This window comes from Etheostoma spectabile, chromosome 16 (assembly GCF_008692095.1).
Source record: "Etheostoma spectabile isolate EspeVRDwgs_2016 chromosome 16, UIUC_Espe_1.0, whole genome shotgun sequence".
NCBI lineage: Eukaryota > Metazoa > Chordata > Actinopteri > Perciformes > Percidae > Etheostoma > Etheostoma spectabile.
In genome coordinates this window covers 6,231,460-6,251,164 of record NC_045748.1, presented here as the reverse complement: position 1 = coordinate 6,251,164, position 19,705 = coordinate 6,231,460, and the positions used below count along the sequence as shown (strand labels likewise).

General features: G+C 39.6%; 2 protein-coding genes across 2 annotated transcripts; one reads left to right on the top strand and one right to left on the bottom strand.

The window, feature by feature from the left end:
* Nucleotides 1-724: 724 nt before the first annotated feature.
* ndr1 (nodal-related 1) lies at nucleotides 725-2,674 on the bottom strand. The gene is made up of 3 exons (XM_032539118.1): nucleotides 2,368-2,674; nucleotides 1,180-1,961; nucleotides 725-1,046 (listed from the first exon to the last, which is right to left on the bottom strand). The coding sequence occupies exons 1-3, from the start codon at nucleotides 2,672-2,674 to the stop codon at nucleotides 894-896; spliced, it is 1,242 nt and encodes a 413-aa protein (XP_032395009.1). The 3' UTR covers nucleotides 725-893.
* A 4,170-nt stretch (nucleotides 2,675-6,844) lies between these two features.
* LOC116704706 (low-density lipoprotein receptor) lies at nucleotides 6,845-19,531 on the top strand. Its single transcript, XM_032540322.1, has 17 exons — nucleotides 6,845-6,968; nucleotides 7,602-7,724; nucleotides 8,274-8,522; nucleotides 9,392-9,505; nucleotides 9,629-9,748; nucleotides 10,043-10,168; nucleotides 10,718-10,921; nucleotides 11,334-11,502; nucleotides 11,681-11,849; nucleotides 12,675-12,897; nucleotides 13,208-13,327; nucleotides 13,529-13,747; nucleotides 13,933-14,241; nucleotides 14,783-15,001; nucleotides 15,283-15,429; nucleotides 16,399-16,645; nucleotides 19,366-19,531. Exons 1-17 carry the CDS (start codon nucleotides 6,911-6,913, stop codon nucleotides 19,529-19,531), a joined length of 2,982 nt encoding a protein of 993 aa, XP_032396213.1. The 5' UTR covers nucleotides 6,845-6,910.
* The last annotated feature ends 174 nt before the right edge of the window (nucleotides 19,532-19,705 follow it).

Genomic DNA, 19,705 nt, shown 5'->3' with positions numbered 1-19,705 from the left:
AGAGGGAGTAGCTCATGTTCACAAATATTTGTTGAACTTTCCTAGGCAATGGAAATAACGGAATGCTTAATTTAAGTTAACCTTCAACAATGGCTCTGTTCCATTTAGGTATGACACTAAACTTGCCAGTGAGCCAGCGAGCCCAACACAAGATCCCCAAACTTGCGCACCTTAATGGAACGCAGTTGTGATTGATGTAATTAATGACCTTTTTGTTTTTCCTGTTGTAACAAAAAACAGCTTAATTCAAACTCTTGTAAACACTCATAAAAAGCAGAACTCTTTGTGTGTTGATAAGAAATAATTTATTGTACATAGTAAACATAACAAATGGGTCAATGTGACCCAACCATCTCAATAAAGTTAAAAGCGCTAACAGTTTGCATCTGTCCTTTCAATGGCTTTAAAGTCCAATCACAAAAAGAACAGTGTGTACATAAGACCTGTTGTGTACAACTGTTTTTGTAAATCTTCTATAGTGCGTCAGTCTGGTGGCTGGCTTAAATTGTGCTTTTGTCTCTTCCTCGTTTCATTTTGACTGAATCCGTTCTTTACTCTAATCCATCTGGAAAGACCTAAATTATAGCACATCCACCTGCTCCTAGGCACAATTTAGGTCACCATATATTGTACAAAAAATGGATTTTTTAAATCCATAATTTAGAAAGCTGTGTCCAGGATATGCAGTATAGTAGTTCCCTTCTTTCATGCCCTAATGCAGCAGCAGCCACTGTCCCAGTGTCAAACTGGACATCTCTGTAAAGTGCCTGTGGACATCCATCCATGTTGTGCCTCTGAGTCACTCAGTCCTGTGGCTAAAGACTCTTCTGAATGTACAGCTCAGTAGCTTTGGTGTAACTTGCCTTTGATCAAAAGGTTTTCATGTCTTTTGCTCAGTGGCAGCCGCACTCCTCCACCACCATGTTCTCATGATGCCTCGTGATCATCTGCCCATTCTCAAAGTACAACATGGAAAGCGGTGCCAGGCGTGTTGGCACACAGGACAGACATGGCACTTTGTCTGAGTGGTGAAGTTTCAGAAGGCTCTGGAGAGAGAAAGAGAGAAACATGATTGATTAGAACACATGTAGGGTATTAGTGTATCATTAATAAGTATGCCCACTTGCACCCAACACTACAATATACAATTTAAGGAGTTTGTCTTATGTTCAGTCTTACCTGCATGTATGCATGGTTGGTTGGGGTAAAGGTCTCATCTATTGGTGTTGGACAGCTCCCTTCACAGCGATAGGCGTTGTACTGTTTGGGATAGACAATCCACTCGCTCCAGCCGAGCTTCGCGAAGTCCACCCACATGTCCACCTTCCTGCAAAGAGGACCCTTCTCCTCCTCCTCTGTGGGCTTGCTGAGTGGAGCAGCTCCAGCTCCAGCCACTCTGTGTCCCTGCTGCTGGGTGTGGTAGTTCCGCTTGGCCCTGCGGCTCCTTGGCCTTGAACCAGAACCAGCCATCACACGCTCCCGGTCCAGACTCACATATTTGGAGTGCTCTGCTGTGCGGATGAGGGTTTGCATTCGCTGGCTGTTTGGGTTCTGCCTTAAGAAGACCACCATCATGACCCGGTCAGCTGTAGGGTGTTGGACTCCCTCCTGCTCCTGCTCGTCCTCCTCCTTTACCTCAGCCTCATCCTTCTCCACCTTCTGTGAAGAGTGCTCCTGCTGCAGCCAGCCACGGAGCATCTCTGTCATGTTGAACACCTTCCAGGAGGAGGGTGAAGCCATGGAACTGGGATGAGCTCTCAGGCGGCCCAGGAACAGCTTGTTCCCTGGGCAGTGCATGCCGGAGCATCGGTCCTTGGAGTGGTAGATGTCCACCGAGGCTCTGGAAGATTCTGTGAAGGCAGGCAGGCGGATGCGAAGTTCAGCCAGTTGGACATTGTCGTTTGCAGACATAGAGGACATGTCAAAGGTGACGGACCACCTCTTGCCAATCTGTTGGCAGCCTGGAAGAAATGAGAGGAAAGAAAATTGGTTAACAGTATTCATGACTTGAACAAGTGAATAAGGCACTTTATTGGAGAACACACTTGTCATTTGACTTTGGGCTTGCACAATATTTGCCAGCAGGACAAATTTCTGTAAACATGTGATGACTTCACAGCTTTTATTTCCACTATGGAGTCTGAAAATACATTCATCAGATTTGATTAAACACATCATGAGTGAAATACATCATTCATTCATCATTTACATTCACATACTGTGTATGTATCTAAAGAAATCACAGGCATAGAGTTCTCATTATGTTTAAATACATAACCCATTGCATGCCAATTTAAGAATACCCCTGCCACGCCATAATACCAAACTTCGTTTAATAATATGTTTTTTCTAAAATTGTATACTCACTCTTAGCGACCAGGCTGATCACAGAGTCGGAGTCGTGCAGACCGGGGTTGTCCTCCGTCGTGGTGTTGCTCACGCTGGCAGCCGGAGTCCTCTCCCGGTCGTCGGTCAGCATGGTCCGGTAGAGCTGCATCATGTAGAAGGGCAGCCTGCTGGCCTGCTGCCTCTGCACATTGTGTCTGGAGCCGGCACCCATCCCACGGAGCAGTGCGTCAGGATGCAGCCCAGGAAAGGGGTGTGCGCCGAGACCCAGAACTGAATCCACCAGAAGAAGAAGCGTAAAAGAGAAATCCACTGCTAGTCCCTTCATAATTCCCTGGTGTGGTGTTGTCTATTCCAGAGGTAGATTCCAAATGCTCCAGCCAGGTGAGATGTTGGGATTTATAAGCACACCCCTCTCTCCTAACGTCCTCTGAAGAGATCTGTCAGGCCGCGGATGGCTGAGGGGCGTGTGTGATCCACGGGGGCGCTCAAAGACTTACATGTGACAAGGTCGTTGTGTATCGAAACCATTTGGTCTTTGTAGTGGCGGAGGTGTGAAAACTGTAATATCGCCACTCTGATTGTTGTTGTTTTGTATATTAAAGATCCCTTTGATAAGAAGCCATGACAATAATATTAGTTAAAGAGATTAGTGTGATTAATGGGGAAGCAACAGGGGAGTTAATCAGAAGTCCCTTTATGCTGGACAGGGCGAGGAAAGGATTATAAGGTCAACATTTGACACAACTATAATGCAGAAGAAAATCGAAATGTGTTCCATGCATTTTAGTCATTGTTAAATTTGTATTTACTTTATACATTACCATCTTGTCTTTTTGAAAACTGGGCCTAAACAGACACTTACAATAACCTACTTGGATAATATCTAGTGCGCAAGAACGCACAGTTTAATATGTTCAGTGCTAATCAGATGTACATGTTTAAATTAAATACATTAATAAATAGCATAACCATAAATATACAACAAAAACAATATATGTGTGTTTAAACTAAAGGCCATACAGTTTTACTTAAAGACAATGAGACAAACAACACTAATAAAATGCATTATAACATTTTGTTTGGAATTGAATCCGAACAGGACAACATATGACCAGGTTTATTCACCATTCCATTGTTCTTTTTCTCTGTTTCTTCTGTAAACACACTGAAGTAGATTTTAGTAATGGTAATAGAGCTAATGGCAAAAAAAAAAATTCTACACATGGGTACTACGTATTCATCTTCAGTGAGTTTTCTAAATTAAAATTTTGAACGGATCCAATGGAAAGATTTCACACAACACCATGGGATCCTAAAATCTGCGATGATAACTGACAGCAGCATGAAGGGACCATTGTTGGCGTTAACACTCCAGCTGATCGCCGCCCATCTAAAAGGCAAAGTGCACACTTAACCTCAAGAGAAAGAATAAAGAGCTGATGGCGAGCTACAAAGCTTTGATTCATTTTGATGAGCCTGATGTGTAAAAATACTCACAGAACACCATTAGCAATAAATTAGTCTTCTTCTTTGAGAGTTCTTTATTGTCACCACATGAAACAAACTTTTCTTTGAAACTATAATTTGCTGAACATTTAGAGTTTCACGTAAAAAATAACCCTGTACACTAATGACATTGTCATGTAACACAAGCATGTAATGTAAGTAAGTACATTTTCATTTTATGCTTAGACTTTAAACTTCTACTTCACTACATTTCGGAAGCAAATTGGGCCTTTTCCTCCATTACATTTAGTTGACAACATTATAGTTACTTTGTAGATTCAGGTTATTAATTGATATAATCCAGTGATAGGTTATTAGGAAATATGACATTTTGCTTTTGGTAGCCTGCTTTATTTTACAACTAATAGTTTTACAGTTCTCCTTAACCCTCTATTGCATGTTGTTGCCATATGGCAACAAATTCTTTTTCTTAGTGTTTTTCACAATAAACCATGTAAAATGCATTGTTTTTTGTTTAATTGTGTAAATAGGTCTTTTATTTTGAAGTTGTACCCATTTGATGACTTCACATACCCCCAGAATCCTGTCCCCCCCCCCTTTTCTGGACATGTGCACACCAAGGCTCACGCTCCAGGATAGCCAAAATGTCGTTGTTTTTCTCAATTTTAGAAGCATTTCTTTGAAGAAAAAAATTCAACTGTTATCTGGAATAAGTCACTTTATTTTTCATCATTTAAACCAGTTAAAATTTTGTATTTTTTCTGTAAAGGCTAAAATTAATTTGTTGCCATATGGCAACATTGCAATATTGACGTGAAATGTGTACATTTTGCCTAATGGGCTCAATTGAATACTATAACTTTAGCTACTCGAACACTATGTTTGCAATTAATTATAGTTTTCAAAGAAAAACAAAAATGTATTTTATTGTGTTATTTCAGCCATTTTTAATTAATATATTTTCTAAATTATTAATTACACACTAATGTAAATGAATTGCTCACCAAAAAATGAGTTATTCCAAAGGAAATCATGTTGGCGCACTCAATTATCGGTGTTTCCAATGACATTATTGTCAATATCCCTTCTGGTTTAAATATGGAGTTCCTAAAGAAGATTATGTATCAGAAATATGTTTTCAGTGGCCATATGTTCATAATTGTAAGTTTGTCAGTGTGTTGTACTTATTTTGCCCCTAATCAGACATTGTATCGTCCGTGTCTTCTTTCAGGTGTACATGACAGACTTATTGCAGGGTTATATTAATAATTATCAAAACTACATTAAAACTAAACTATTTGACTGTAAACACATTGGGCTATACATGTGATACATAAGTTTGAATTTGTTTGGTATTATTTCAATAAAAGCATGTTTTTAAAGAAATAATGGATTTTTAGCCTTTCCACGATGCGCGTTGTTGCCAATGGCAACAAATTACCAACTACCCCCCTTCAATTTAAAAAAAAAAATCTTTGCAAGCATTATTAAGCATCCTGGAGTAATAAAAACACATCAAGGACATTTTTACCATGTTTAAAAAATAATTCATGCAATAGAGGGTTAAGTCTCGTTTTATATGCAGAACCTTTACTTGTAACGGAGTATTTTGACACTGGGTAGCGCTTCATTAAATTAAGCAGTGAGAATAATAATATATTATCAGAAATTAAAATTATCAGAATAATATCTGAGTAATTCTTCCGCAACTGGGGCGTACGATGATGCGGATTAAAGCCGTGGAATGAATCCAATTTATGAGAAAGACAAATTAAAAACACTTTTGAATGAGTTCGATCCCCAACTACGCTAATTGTAAATATAAACAGCTGCGGTTCATCTCGCCGACAACATTCTCTCATATCCTAGGAATGAGAAGGGAACACTTTTAGTTAGTTTAATTTTCGTGCGTAAAAGCGCCTATAACCAAAATGCGCACAGCCTTATCTCCTCATTTAGAGCATTAAAGGGAATATAACATTGATCTGCAACTCAATATTTGGGTGAGATGCAAGAGTCAACTGTTTTGGGTAGCTTCAATGAAAAGATTGCATGAAACACCAACAATCGACTATGATAATTGACAGCAGCATTAAAGGGACATTGTTGACATCAGACAAGCCAGCTCACAGAGCAGATCGTTCCCAATTCATAAGTCAAACTGCTCACTTGACATCTAAAGAAAGAAGAAAGTGCTGATGGCGAACTACAAAGCTTTGATTCTTTTTGTAATTCGTGCCTAACATAGCCACACCTATGCAAAAATCGCCTCACTGTAAAGCCCTGGAAGTGGGTGTAACATCAGTAGCTGAAGCAAACCGTGCTGCACCCATGGACAGTTAAGGCTGCACCTTTAAATGAGGAGAGGCATGGCAGTCTGCTGTCTCCATCGAAGCGCCACTAGCGGCTGCTGCCATATTCTCTTGGGGCCATTGGACAGGACAGCACCTGCACAGCTCTCTTTCAAATGAAAGACGCTAATTGGCCCAATCCAAAATGCTGCGTTCGCGCCCACTAGCTCATCAACTTTCAAAAACATTATTAAATACATCGGAGGTGTGTGACGATAAGCATTCCTCAAACATGACTGCAGTCCGCCATAATGAATGAGAATTATTTTGCTTTGTTTTATTAGCCACACCTTTGAACATAAAACTGGATAAAACTTATAAAACTGGAAAGACAGGAGGAGCTTAGACCCTGAGACCACAAGGATCCTAAATGAGGATACTGCCTAAGACCATGATTTCACGTGCCAAATACATAAAGAAATTGATTTATTCATTTAAATGACTTCCAATGAAGAAAAAATAAACAAACAAGTAAATTTACAAAAAAAGAACATAAAAAACACCAGGCTGAATAAATATATAATGAATTACATCACAATATATTGTATACAACATATTTTAATTTATTTAATTTAATTTAATTTCATTTTTTTTTTAATTTTTGGTAACTGAAGCTGAATTATCCGATTGCACCGTTGGACCATGGATGTGTAAAAAGACCGTTGCACGCGCACCTGCAGCCGTAGAAGCTGATAAGAGCATTTCCTCTCAGGCTGTCGGTTCCGATCAGCAGCGGGGGCACGATGGACTTACGCCAGTTCATTTGGTCGATTGTCCTGGCAAGTCTGAGAATTTCCCGAGGTAAAATTGGTTTACTACGTGTTAGGGCATTGCATGATATAATTCAAGCACACGTATATGTCAAATAACATGCAGAGGGGGGTTTTGACGTTTTCTTTTGGTCTGAACAGAAACGAGGCAAAATGGCGTTCACCCCTGGACCCCGTGGGTTCAGGCTGTTACACTTGTTTAGGGCAGAAGAAACTTAAAAGGGGGTGAAAGGATGAAGTTGCAGTTTGGACATTTGCCAGACTTGTTCAAAGTAGAACATTGCTATTTTAGCTAACTTTCCTTTAGCATTCAATTGGCCATGTGCAAGTATTGAATATACCAGTCTTTGTGTTTGCCCTTTTGAGGCCTAGGCCAGAGGATGGCCTGCTGTGACAAGTTTAACACAAAACGTTTATTCAGCAGTAATTCGGTTTGCTAACGTTACGTTTGTCTGTGGCTTTTCTTTTGTATAAGTAGGTTCTAGTGAAATAAGTAGACCAGTGCTTACAATTGTTTAAATTTAGCTTAATTTGTGGTATGTTTTTGAAAATCCTGAAAGTCTAGTAAGTGGTTTCTAATTGTAGACAAATTCTACAATTCATTCTCCTCCAGTGACAGCCCTTCACTTCATATTTGTCCAATTGACCTACTATTGGTTTGTAGGTCAAAGTTTAGGATGCCATCATGGCCAGTGGCAGTGTGATGATGGAAAATGTATCCCTGATGTCTGGAGATGTGACGGAGATGGAGACTGTCTTGATGGATCTGATGAAATGGATTGCACTGGTGGGTATACTTACTGTCACTGTGCAAAAGAACTGTTCTGCACACTTTGCCCTATTACACTGTTCAAATTGTTTGATGACTAGTTGCTTGTTAACATTCATTCATTTTATTCATTCACTTTTCAACCACATTGTTTGATGGAGAACAAAACAAGTCTGAAATGGTTAACGCCAAATTTAAGAGGACATTGCGGTTTAATAGTATCAGCATCAACTATAGGTATAAATTATAGGTTAATTTGTAGTTCACAGTTTAGTAAATAATTAAACTTTTAAAAAGTTTACAACCAAAGGTAGCACAAAGTTGTACAAGACAGCAGAAGCAAAACCGTTGATTTTTGAGTCATTTAAAATGTCCATCTTGACAGACTAGGTTTTATTGTGGAACTACGGAAGGTTAAATATTGTCATGTCACCAGTGGTTTGTTTGGCTGTGTTGATTCAAAGGTCTGTTAGTGTAAGAGAAAGCTACTTTTTAAACAAATAAAATGATGAATGTTTGTACCTAAAGAGATAGAATAAAAGAAACCTTTTATTTTCTGTCTTCCAGCACTTCCAGGCTCTCATGAATGTCCGCCGGGTCAGTTTTCTTGTGTTGACTCTGTCGGCTGTGTTGATGCGTCAGCCCGCTGTGATGGCCAAATCCAGTGTCCAACCGGCTCTGATGAGGAGAACTGTGCAGCTACAGAGGGCTGTTTGGTTTCTGACTGGACCTGTCAAAACCACATCTGTATCCCCAAAGAGCTGCGCTGCAATGGACTGAATGACTGCCTGGACAACTCTGATGAAGACGATTGTGGTGAGAAAGATGAAGGGTTAAATGCTATGTTGCAAGAAAATAAGTGTCGGTGTGTAGGGCAGTTCACCAAAATTACAAAAACTTGCATTTTCTTATTTATCCATTCTCCTGTATCAACTGTAAAAACGTTTTTTTTTTTTTTTTTTAATTCTTCCAGGTATTGAGATAACCATTCTTTGAGATGTCTCCAGTCCAGCCTCGTCTTTAACAAAATGATTTATAAACTAACTTTGCTAAATACATTTTGTAAGAAAACAAACTAAGAAACTGAAACTTGTCTTTGTACATGTTACCATTTTTTTATAAATTTGTACAGTTAGTCATTTTAAAATGTAGAACTGGGGCAACCTCTGGTGCTGAAAAATACAGTTTGAGTGGTCACTTGAAGCTTGCTCCAAAATGGTCAATCCCCATAAACCCCATTTTTAAAATGCCCAATTTACAGAAGAAATAAACATGTTTACAGCCTGGTACAAAAAACAGTTTTGGTCTCTTTAGTTAACAACAACGGGCACAAGATATGATTGTGTTTTTACAGTTTGTTCACTATGGTTTCTGTCTGCAACACATACTCACTCATGTAAAAACTGAAATGGGAAGTGATATTCCTTTTGAATCATTAATTTTTCATTTAGCCATTTTTAATTTTACTATACAGATGCGATATATTGTTGTGATGACTACATTATCATTTGAATAATTCATAACCCAACATGATCATAGAGGCTGATTAACACAGTAAGGATTGATGTGTTAAAAGTGTCGGAGTCAGTGACAGGTTGTCAGACCCAACCGTGTGGCCCCCTAACTCAGGGTAGGTATGATAAATGGTTAAATGTTTCATATACTGATTGTCTGTTCCCTTACAGGTTTATGTGGTGAGAACGGCATACGGTGTCCTGAGGGGACGTGTCTGAGTGCTGACGCGAGGTGTGATGGAATGATTCATTGCTCTGATGGTAGTGATGAACCCATAACCTGCGGTAGGTTTGGGACAGCTTTTACCTGGGTCACAAATTTACCTCAACTGTTGGTTGGCAATGTTAACATAAAGTTTATGATGGGCTTCTGGTGCATGGATTTCTGTAATACTGAGCCTCCTGCAGGTCGTCTTTGCTCCATAAACAATGGCGGCTGTAGCCATCTGTGTGACGATGAATCCTGGGGAACTCTGTGTGCCTGTCCTGATGGCCATAAGCTCTCTCCCAATGGAGCGGTCTGCGAAGGTGTGTGGAGCATTACAATAACACACGACTCACTTTAAATAGTATTGAGGGGTAATTGATTTTGAAGCCAGGATTACTTTACAAAAGCACTGAAAATGGAGACAAAATAGAGGCCACAGTGGAGTGGCCCAGCCCTTGGCAGTACCACCTTGGACCCTTTACCACCTTTTCTATTGGAAATCAGAAAATATTAAAGAACATGCAGAGTTTAAAGAAGCTTCCTTTTAAAGTGGTTTCTATATGTTTTTGACGCTCATGCGTTTTGAAGCTAAAACCCACTCCCTCTCTCCTCAGATTTGGATGAATGTGCACCACCCTTCGGCCCTTGTATGCATTACTGCACTAACACTGTCGGATCCTACTATTGCCACTGCAGAGAAGGCTTCAAACTGAGTGGAGGCTCCACATGTCTAGCTACAGGTAATGAGGCAGGTGTACAAAATCAACTTCCACATCTTGACCTTGACTAGTACCAACTTAACCTCATCTTGAGGCAGGGATATTGTTGACTACAACAAGATGGGGCATTTTCACACGTCGTGCAACTATAAACCTTGTCATGACCTGAACCTACTCTGAATTTAGTTTCATCTTCTTAGAAGATCAAACAAAGACTATGAAGTACACTTGGACAGGCGATAATTGACGTGTTAATGGGCTGTGGTGTGGCTGAGCTAATTACAAAAGCAAGAAGTTCAACAAGATCAAAGGCTCAACTTCAAACAAAAACAGTAAAGCTGGTTACATTAAAATAGTCACTTGAAATATTGCTGAAAAAAGGATTACAAAATGGTCAAAGTAATATTGGTTCTCTTTTTTTTTGTTCAAGTAGTTTTATTTATTTTTTTGTATGTACTTGCAACACTTGTTTTGTTTGCTACACTTATCTCTAATAATTCCTTATACCAGTATGTAAGTGATGGTGAACTAACACAAAGTGAAATTTACTCCCAATCCAAATGTGTGCAGGTAATGCTACCAGATTACTAACTGTGCTGAGGGGCTCTATCGGCCTGTTGACTGTGAAGTCTCAACAGTTTGAAGTTATCCACACTCCAGTGTCTGACCCAGTGGCCTTGACTTTTGACGTTGCCCGAGGCTGGTTCTTCTGGGCTGACAACCATGGCAGCATTTACAAAAGTGATGGAGAGCACGGCTGGACAATCTATATTGGTTAGTTTTTGAAAAGGGGTATTATGGTGTTCAACTGGGTGTGTATTATAACGGTGACAAGTTTTATAGATATACAGTATCTTGTATGTAATGACTAACACAAGAAAGCAAAAGATGGGGATAGACTGTTACCACACTGACTTGTTTAGCCTGCAATGTTGGCATCTTTTTTCTTTTTGATGGTCTACTAGAGTGGTTCCCAACCTATTTGGCTTGTGGCCCTTTAAAGCCCTTTCTTGTCTGTTTTCTAAGCCCTTAAAATTATCCAGTTCATGTAAATGAAAAACAAGCCTGGGGTTTTTAATATTTTTGCAAAAGATGTGATGTTATGAAATCCGTTTGGTTCACATCCAAATTTTGGCCCCCAACTGCAGAATAAAAAGACTATTTCTAAACAACAACTCATTAACAGGGGAGCCTGGAATCAAGGGTCTAGCCTATGATTGGCTGAATGGAAACCTGTTCTGGACCAATCAGAAGACGGAGTCAATCTACATGCAAGCAGCTGATGAGACAAGTCACACCACTCTGCTGAGAAAAAACATCAGTCCATTAGAGTTGGTGCTTTTACCTGTAGAGAGGTATGCCTTTATTACTTGTTAAATGATAATCCCCAGTTGATAGTAAATATATATATTTTTTTTTAGTCTTGAAATGAGTAGTTTAATTTTAGAAAATAAAAAAATACAGCCCTCATGAACCCAAAGAGATGATTCACTGGGTAGTGCCTATTCAACTTCCCTCCTCTCTGCCTCCCAGCATGATGTTCTGGATCAATGCCGGCCACGGTGACAGAGTGACGATAGAGAAGTCCTGGATGGATGGATCAGAGAGAAGCACTCTGACTGTTCTCACGGCTCAGTCTCCCCACAGCCTCACTGCTGATGTGGCTGCCAGGAGGCTTTACTGGATCAGCGGCTTCAAGAAGGTGACTTTAGGAAAGAAACAGATATACACACTGGAGTTACTCTATTCCATTATGTTGTAGATGTACAGAATTACGCATAGCATTATGCATAGTAAGCCTATTCACAAGAGACCTTTTGATTTGCCGTAGTAGGAAAAGCATAGGTTTCACTACAGTAATAACAGTGGCTCCCAGGTAATCTCATCCTGTTTAGCGTACGCCTCGTGCAGAAGCTCAGTCCTTGTTGCAGCAGCCATGGGTTTGGTTTTGACCCCGACATTCCCCCCCCAAAAGAAAATCTTAAAACAATGGCTGTTTTTTCAAATATCTGAAACGGTTATAGTGCAGCCAGCATGCACAATACTAGGACCCCAAAACTGAAACAGCTATATTAAAATCAGCCATCATTAAATTTATTATTTAGCAGTTACTAATTTCCAAATATCAAATTTGCCATACTCCAGTATTTGTAGACTTAGATATTTTGTTGGCCCAAAGTACCAACATTTAAATATATTAAAGTCAATAGTGCTGAACATTAAATTAATGAATAAAATATGAAATAAAACTTTTACAAGCTCTTAAATTTTAAGAATTCTTGACATATTGGTAACCTTTTCTGATGTTGGGTGTTATGACCCCTGTAATTAAAAAATTCTGTGTGATGGATTCTGTGTAAAATAAAGGGTGGAGAAATGACTTTAGTTGTCATGAGAATATAATACCATAATCTAAACGCTGATTTAATTAGGTTGTCAGAATGGATTTTTGTTCAGTTTGTAAACAATTGATCATCCTTCATATACAGTAAACATGAACACTTTTTTTAATTTCTTTTTTATTCAGTCTATAGAGACCGCGAAGGTGGACGGGACTGGACGGCATTCCTTCACAGGACTGTTCAACAGGGGACTGCCTCGCAGCCTTGCTGTGTTTGAAAATTTGTTCTACTGGGTGGATGACAAAGCACTGTGGCAGGTTCCACAGAACCAACCAAACCCGAAGCAATTTATCTTAAAAGCCACACTGCCAACATTAGCTGTTTACCATGAGCTACAGCAGCCACAAGGTACTTTTTTGGAGCAATATATTTAATGGTAATGCAATATACTTGTTAAATAAAATAGGTCTTCCGATTACTTTTGATGTTATGGTTCTCATTAGCACTAAGGTAATTTTGAATAAATACCAATTTACAATACTTTATCTCTGGGGAGTAGGATCAATGTAAACAATATATTTGGTTTTTAAAATGAAGTCTGTAATGTGAACTGCAGATAACGTCTTGAGTACAAATCAGTTTAAGTACATCTTTCTTTGTCATCGTAGCTGCTGCTTTTACACTCACATTTCAAAATGTCTTGGTTGTCATCAATCAGGTTCTTCTGCATGTGTAAAGACTCCATGTCAACTGTGCCAGCTAACTAAAGGCAACCCTGTCGGCTTCACCTGTGCTTGTCCAAACTCCAAAGTGATGTTGCTTGATGGGAAATGTGAATGTAGGTTTGTCGTAACTTTACTTTGCCAGTGTTATTTATTCAATGCCTTTTTCCACATTTTTGTTAGACAAGTAAATTGTATCCAATCCTGCCAGATACTATTTCTTGCCATTATGGGCTTAAGAGTCATTTTCTCTCTTTTACAACTCACAAAGAGTGAGGGCATCATTAAAATCTGTTCTTTTTTTTTTTGTCTCACAGATCCCAGGTTTATATATGCTACTGTCACCAACCTCAACCTTCTGGAGTTAAGAGACAAAGAGTCCACTAAAACCCAGCTGTTTACCACTGACGACGGCATCCTGTCATTTGATCTGGACTGGTACAGAGACTGGCTATACTGGGCTAACCAGACTGGCCACATAAAGCGAACCAGTCTTAACCAAGTCAAGACTGAGTTGGTACCAACACCTTTGCCAGGTAAATGCTTTTGAGTTTTCCTTGGCTTGTAAAGACATGTGAAAGTAATGTTATGCTAGTGGAACTGAAAGGGCAATCCCAGTATTATCTCTGTCAATTAACAGAAACTGACTGGCAAATCTAAGCAAGCAAAAATACTACACATGCATGTCCTTTTCCAACGGTACTCCCCCTGTTTTTTTTAGTTTGTCTGATAAAAGTAGACCAGAGGAGTGGGAACCTTTATTGGGTCTCATGTGACCAAAACAGCATCGGCACCACAACGGCCAACAACTGGTACTCCCGTCAGCTGTACCAATCAACAAAGGAAATTCAATTCCTGTATCTGGACTGGCTGAGGGGTAGCATCCTCTGGCTGGAGGAAGACAGATTTCTCACCATGAGCATGATGGGAAGCAAAGCCAAAGAGCTGCTGCACTTAGCAGGAGGAGTTAGGGGAAACATCGTTTTCGACCTCCGGGCAAATAGTCTGCTCTGGAACTCGGAAAGGACAGGTTTGTCTGTTACTTTTCATATCAGTCATACAATGTTTTTAAGTTCAAATGTCTCTTCAGCTGTTACTCAAATAAGTGCAATATATTTGATGTGCTTGCAAAGATTGAAAATAAAGTAGAAACAAGATATTAGTAGATCTGTCTAAAGAGTAGTTTTAACTTCTCAAAGAACAAGACTTTGTTCAAATTCAGTTTTTTGGATTGTCGTAGTGCATGCACTTTCTACATCTAATAAACTGGTGCACCATTACTTAAAAAAAAAAACCTTTAAAAGAGTACATGTACACTTTAATCATGTCCTTTTTTTATATTCAAATGTCGTCCACATAAAAATGATCAACTGAAGACATTTGCTGTGAGCTACATTCAGTCTTTAGTCTATTAGTTGTTTATTTTAGGGACTGTTGGGGTTAGGCAGTTATCGTTTCTTTGAATCTGGTGATGCTGAATAGTATCAGACCTGATTTCGGATACAACATTTTTAAGAGTAAATTCTGTATTGCCAAAGTGCAGGCCTGTTGAATGAGATTACTTTTCACAGGTTTGACAACATTGAGTTTGCTGCTGGAAAGAAGCCACGTAGCTGGCAGACGATGGAACATTTCGGGCTCAGTCGTTGCTGCCTTTGAGCCCTTTCTTTTGTCCCTCTCTGATGATGTCATGACGCTTTGGGACCGGCGTGACGGGAGCCCCATCCAGGACATGACTGTGACAGGTCATGTGTTCAGTGTAATCGCAGCACTCAAGGATGTCCGCACAGGTCAGACCAAGTTAATCTGTTAAAGGAGATAAGCCAATGTATTCAGATGCATGTTTTTATTTATTCAACATTTATGTTGCTTTTACTTGAATTTTGGTGAATTTTCTATTGCACTGTTGTGATTATGGCTCATGCTCGTAGAAACGCTTCTGATTCAGTCAAAGGTGGATCATTATTGGCTTATTGCACTTTGTGGTAGAGGATTCTAAATGAAAGCCACATGTTTTATCTGACATACTTGACTTTCTCTATTCCAATTATTTTAACTTTTTTTCCCATAGTGCCCAACACTCCGGTCTGCAGTGAACCCTCTGTGCTGTGCCGACGCACATCAATCTGCCTCTCACGTACCCAGCTATGTGATGGTAAAAGGGACTGCCCTGATGGCGATGACGAGGATTTTTGTGTAACCACATGTCCATCTAAAGGTAAAGTATCAATAAACTTTTACATATTTTTGTTGGAACAGGCAATGTACCTCTAAATCTGTGAGTAGTATACAAATCCACCACTGAATTAATAAGTGTTTTTCAGCTTTTATAATTTTCTGCCTTAATTTTCAATCTTAGAGGATTTCAAGTGCAAGGACCATAGGAGTTGTATCTCCAGGGATCTCGTTTGTGACGGCCATTCTCATTGCAAGGATGCTCATGAAGTTTTGACTGTTTGAGCATAGCTTCACCTGCTGCCCGAACAAACGTCCTGAAGTGTCGCATGGTTTCAAAACCTTGTAAAGATGGTTCAGAGTGTGTTTTATACAGCCATGTGTGTGATGGGAAGAGACTGTCGGGATGGATCAGATGAACAGATGCGGTGAGTTTCCCAAGATGTATGTCACAGATAAGATAATGTATTCAGATGCATCTTTTATTAACATTATTGCTTTTACCGGATTGTTTTTTCTGTTACACTGGGTGATTATGGCTCATGCTTGCAGGTTCTTTTAAAAGCACAAACGCTTCGATTCAGTCAGGGGGATCATTATTGGCTTATTGCAATTTGTGGTAAAGGATTCTATATGAGAGCCACATGTTTTATCTGACATACTTAACTTAATTTTCTTATGCCAATTATTATTATTATTATTATAAATCTTTTCCATAGTGCCCAACACTCCAGTCTGCAGTAACCCTCTGTGCTGTGCCGACATACATTAATCTGCCTCCACATACCCGCTATGTGATGGTAAAAAGACTGCCCTGATGGAGATGATGAGGATTTTTGTGTAACCACTGTCCATCTAAAGGTAAAGTATCAATATAACTTTTACATATTTTTGTTGGAACAGGCAATGTACCTCTAAATCTGTGTAGTAAACAAATTCACCACTGAATTGATAGATAACGTGATGGTGGTTTTCAGCTTTTTTAATTTTCTGCCTTAATTTTCAATCTTAGAGGATTTCAAGTGCAAGGACCGTAGGAGTTGTATCTCCAGGGATCTCGTTTGTGACGGCCATTCTCATTGCAAGGATGGCTCAGATGAGGTTGACTGTTTGAGCATAGCTTCACCTGCTGCCCGAACAAACGTCCTGAAGTGTCGCATGGGTTCAAAACCTTGTAAAGATGGTTCAGAGTGTGTTTTATACAGCCATGTGTGTGATGGGGAAGAAGACTGTCGGGATGGATCAGATGAACAGGGATGCGGTGAGTTTCCCAAGATGTAATGTCACAGATAAGATAATGTATTCAGATGCATTCTTTTATTAACATTAATTTGCTTTTACCGGAATTGTTTTTTCTGTTACACTGGGTGATTATGGCTCATGCTTGCAGGTTACTTTTTAAAAGCACAAACGCTTCTGATTCAGTCAAGGTGGATCATTATTGGCTTATTGCAATTTGTGGTAAAGGATTCTATATGAGAGCCACATGTTTTATCTGACATACTTAACTTAATTTTCTTTATGCCAATTATTATTATTATTATAAATCTTTTCCATAGTGCCCAACACTCCAGTCTGCAGTGAACCCTCTGTGCTGTGCCGACATACATCAATCTGCCTCTCACATACCCAGCTATGTGATGGTAAAAAGGACTGCCCTGATGGAGATGATGAGGATTTTTGTGTAACCACATGTCCATCTAAAGGTAAAGTATCAATATAACTTTTACATATTTTTGTTGGAACAGGCAATGTACCTCTAAATCTGTGTAGTAAACAAATTCACCACTGAATTGATAGATAACGTGATGGTGGTTTTCAGCTTTTTTAATTTTCTGCCTTAATTTTCAATCTTAGAGGATTTCAAGTGCAAGGACCGTAGGAGTTTATCTCCAGGGATCTCGTTTGTGACGGCCATTCTCATTGCAAGGATGGCTCAGATGAGGTTGACTGTTTACATAGCTTCACCTGCTGCCCGAACAACGTCCTGAAGTGTCCATGGGTTCAAAACCTTGTAAAGATGGTTCAGAGTGTGTTTTATACAGCCATGTGTGTGATGGGGAAGAAGACTGTCGGGATGGATCAGATGAACAGGGATGCGGTGAGTTTCCCAAGATGTAATGTCACAGATAAGATAATTTCAGATCTTCTTTTTTTAACATTAATTGCTTTTACCGATTGTTTTTTCTGTTACACTGGGTGATTATGCTCATGCTTGCAGGTTACTTTTTAAAAGCACAAACGCTTCTGATTCAGTCAAGGTGGATCATTATTGGCTTATTGCAATTTGTGGTAAAGGATTCTATATGAGAGCCACATTTTTATCTGACTTTAACTTAATTTTCTTTATGCCAATTATATTATTATTATAAATCTTTTCCATAGTGCCCAACACTCCAGTCTGCAGGAACCTTCTGTGCTGCCGACATACATCAATCTGCCTCTCACATACCCAGCTATGTGATGGTAAAAAGGACTGCCCTGATGGAGATGATGAGGATTTTTGTGTACCACATGTCCATCTAAAGGTAAAGTATCAATATAACTTTTACATTTTTTGTTGGAACAGGCAATGTACCTCAAAATCTGTGTAGTAAACAAATTCACCACTGAATTGATAGATAACGTGATGGTGGTTTTCAGCTTTTTAATTTCTGCCTTAATTTTCAATTTAGAGGATTTCAAGTGCAAGGACCGTAGGATTGTAATCTCCGGGATCTCGTTTGTGACGGCCATTCTCATTGCAAGGATGGCTCAGATGAGGTTGACTGTTTGAGCATAGCTTCACCTGCTGCCCGAACAACGTCCGGAAGTGTCGCATGGGTTCAAAACCTTGTAAAGATGGTTCAGAGTGTGTTTTATACAGCCATTTGTGTGATGGGGAAGAAGACTGTCAGGATGGATCGGATGAACAGGGATGTGGTGAGTTTTCCAAGATGTAATCTCACTTATTGAAAAACACATAGTTACAGTGGGATTTACTGATGCACTCTGTTCTTATGAAGAAAGAGACATTTAATTGATTGGACATTTTGTGGCTACGTAATTTGAAAAATACTAATTTAACTCCCCTTTTTAATTTACTTTTACAATGTTATTACTACTGTATCTTCAAGATGCCAAAATGAAGACCATGACAACATCCAAACCAAATATTTATCCATTACACGACATACGTGCTGCCACACCTCCTGCTCCGACTGTGCCGGCCTGCCGCAGCCCCTCTGTGCTCTGTCCCCGTTCTGCTGCTTACCTCTGCATTACTCCGAGCCAGTTTTGCAACGGGCGCAAAGACTGTCCTGATGGCTTTGATGAAGAGAACTGCGTGAAAAAATGTCCCTCTAAAAGTAAGTCTTGAATGTAAGATGTCAAGTATTTCCCTGGTCTTAAATGTTATTTAAATTGTTTTGTTTTTTAAATGTCTGGAATAATAATTTAATTTGTTTTCCATAATTTTCTGTCTAGACGACTTCCGCTGCAAAGACAGTCGAAGCTGTGTCTCAAAGAGCCTGGTTTGTGATGGTCGCTCTCATTGCAACGATGGCTCAGATGAGGTTGACTGTAAAAGCGTAGCGCTTCCGGCAGTTCAAGCAAACGTTCTGAAGTGTCGCCTAGGCTCCAGACTTTGTCGAGATGGCACTGGATGTGTTCTCTTCAGTCACGTTTGTGATGGAGAGAGAGACTGCCCAGATGGTTCAGATGAAGTAGGATGTGGTAGGTGTTGCTTTCGTAAGGTTTGAAGCAAGCATGTTTTCTGCACTGTCCAGAAATCTTGGACTTGAGGCTTATATTTTTGGTAATTAATCCTAATTTAATCATATGGCTATGCTATTTTGATGTGATTGAAAAGTAACTTTAAACATTAATTTACTGTTGTGTGGTGTATTTTTATTTTTTTAGATGCTGCAACGATTGCCCCTACCACTGCTACAGAAACTGTCCGAATAGATGAAAACACTTTACCTGTCACACCCTTTACTGAGTCGCTTACCAAACCATCCTGCACCAGTCCTTCATTTCAGTGTCCAGGTTCTTCTTTATGCATCAACCCAACACGGCTTTGTGATGGAAAGAGAGACTGCCCCGATGGAACTGATGAGAACTGTGTGAAACGTTGCCCTTACAAAAGTAAGAAGGCTGATTAAGACAGTTTATCTCCGATCTCAACCACACTGGAAACATTTATATTGTTATATTGTTGCTTTTGGATAATGTTTGATAAATATTAAATGCCTTCCTCCTCAGCTGATTTTCTCTGCAAGGACCGAAGGAGCTGCGTCTCAAAGAGTCTGGTTTGTGACGGTCGTTCTCATTGCCGG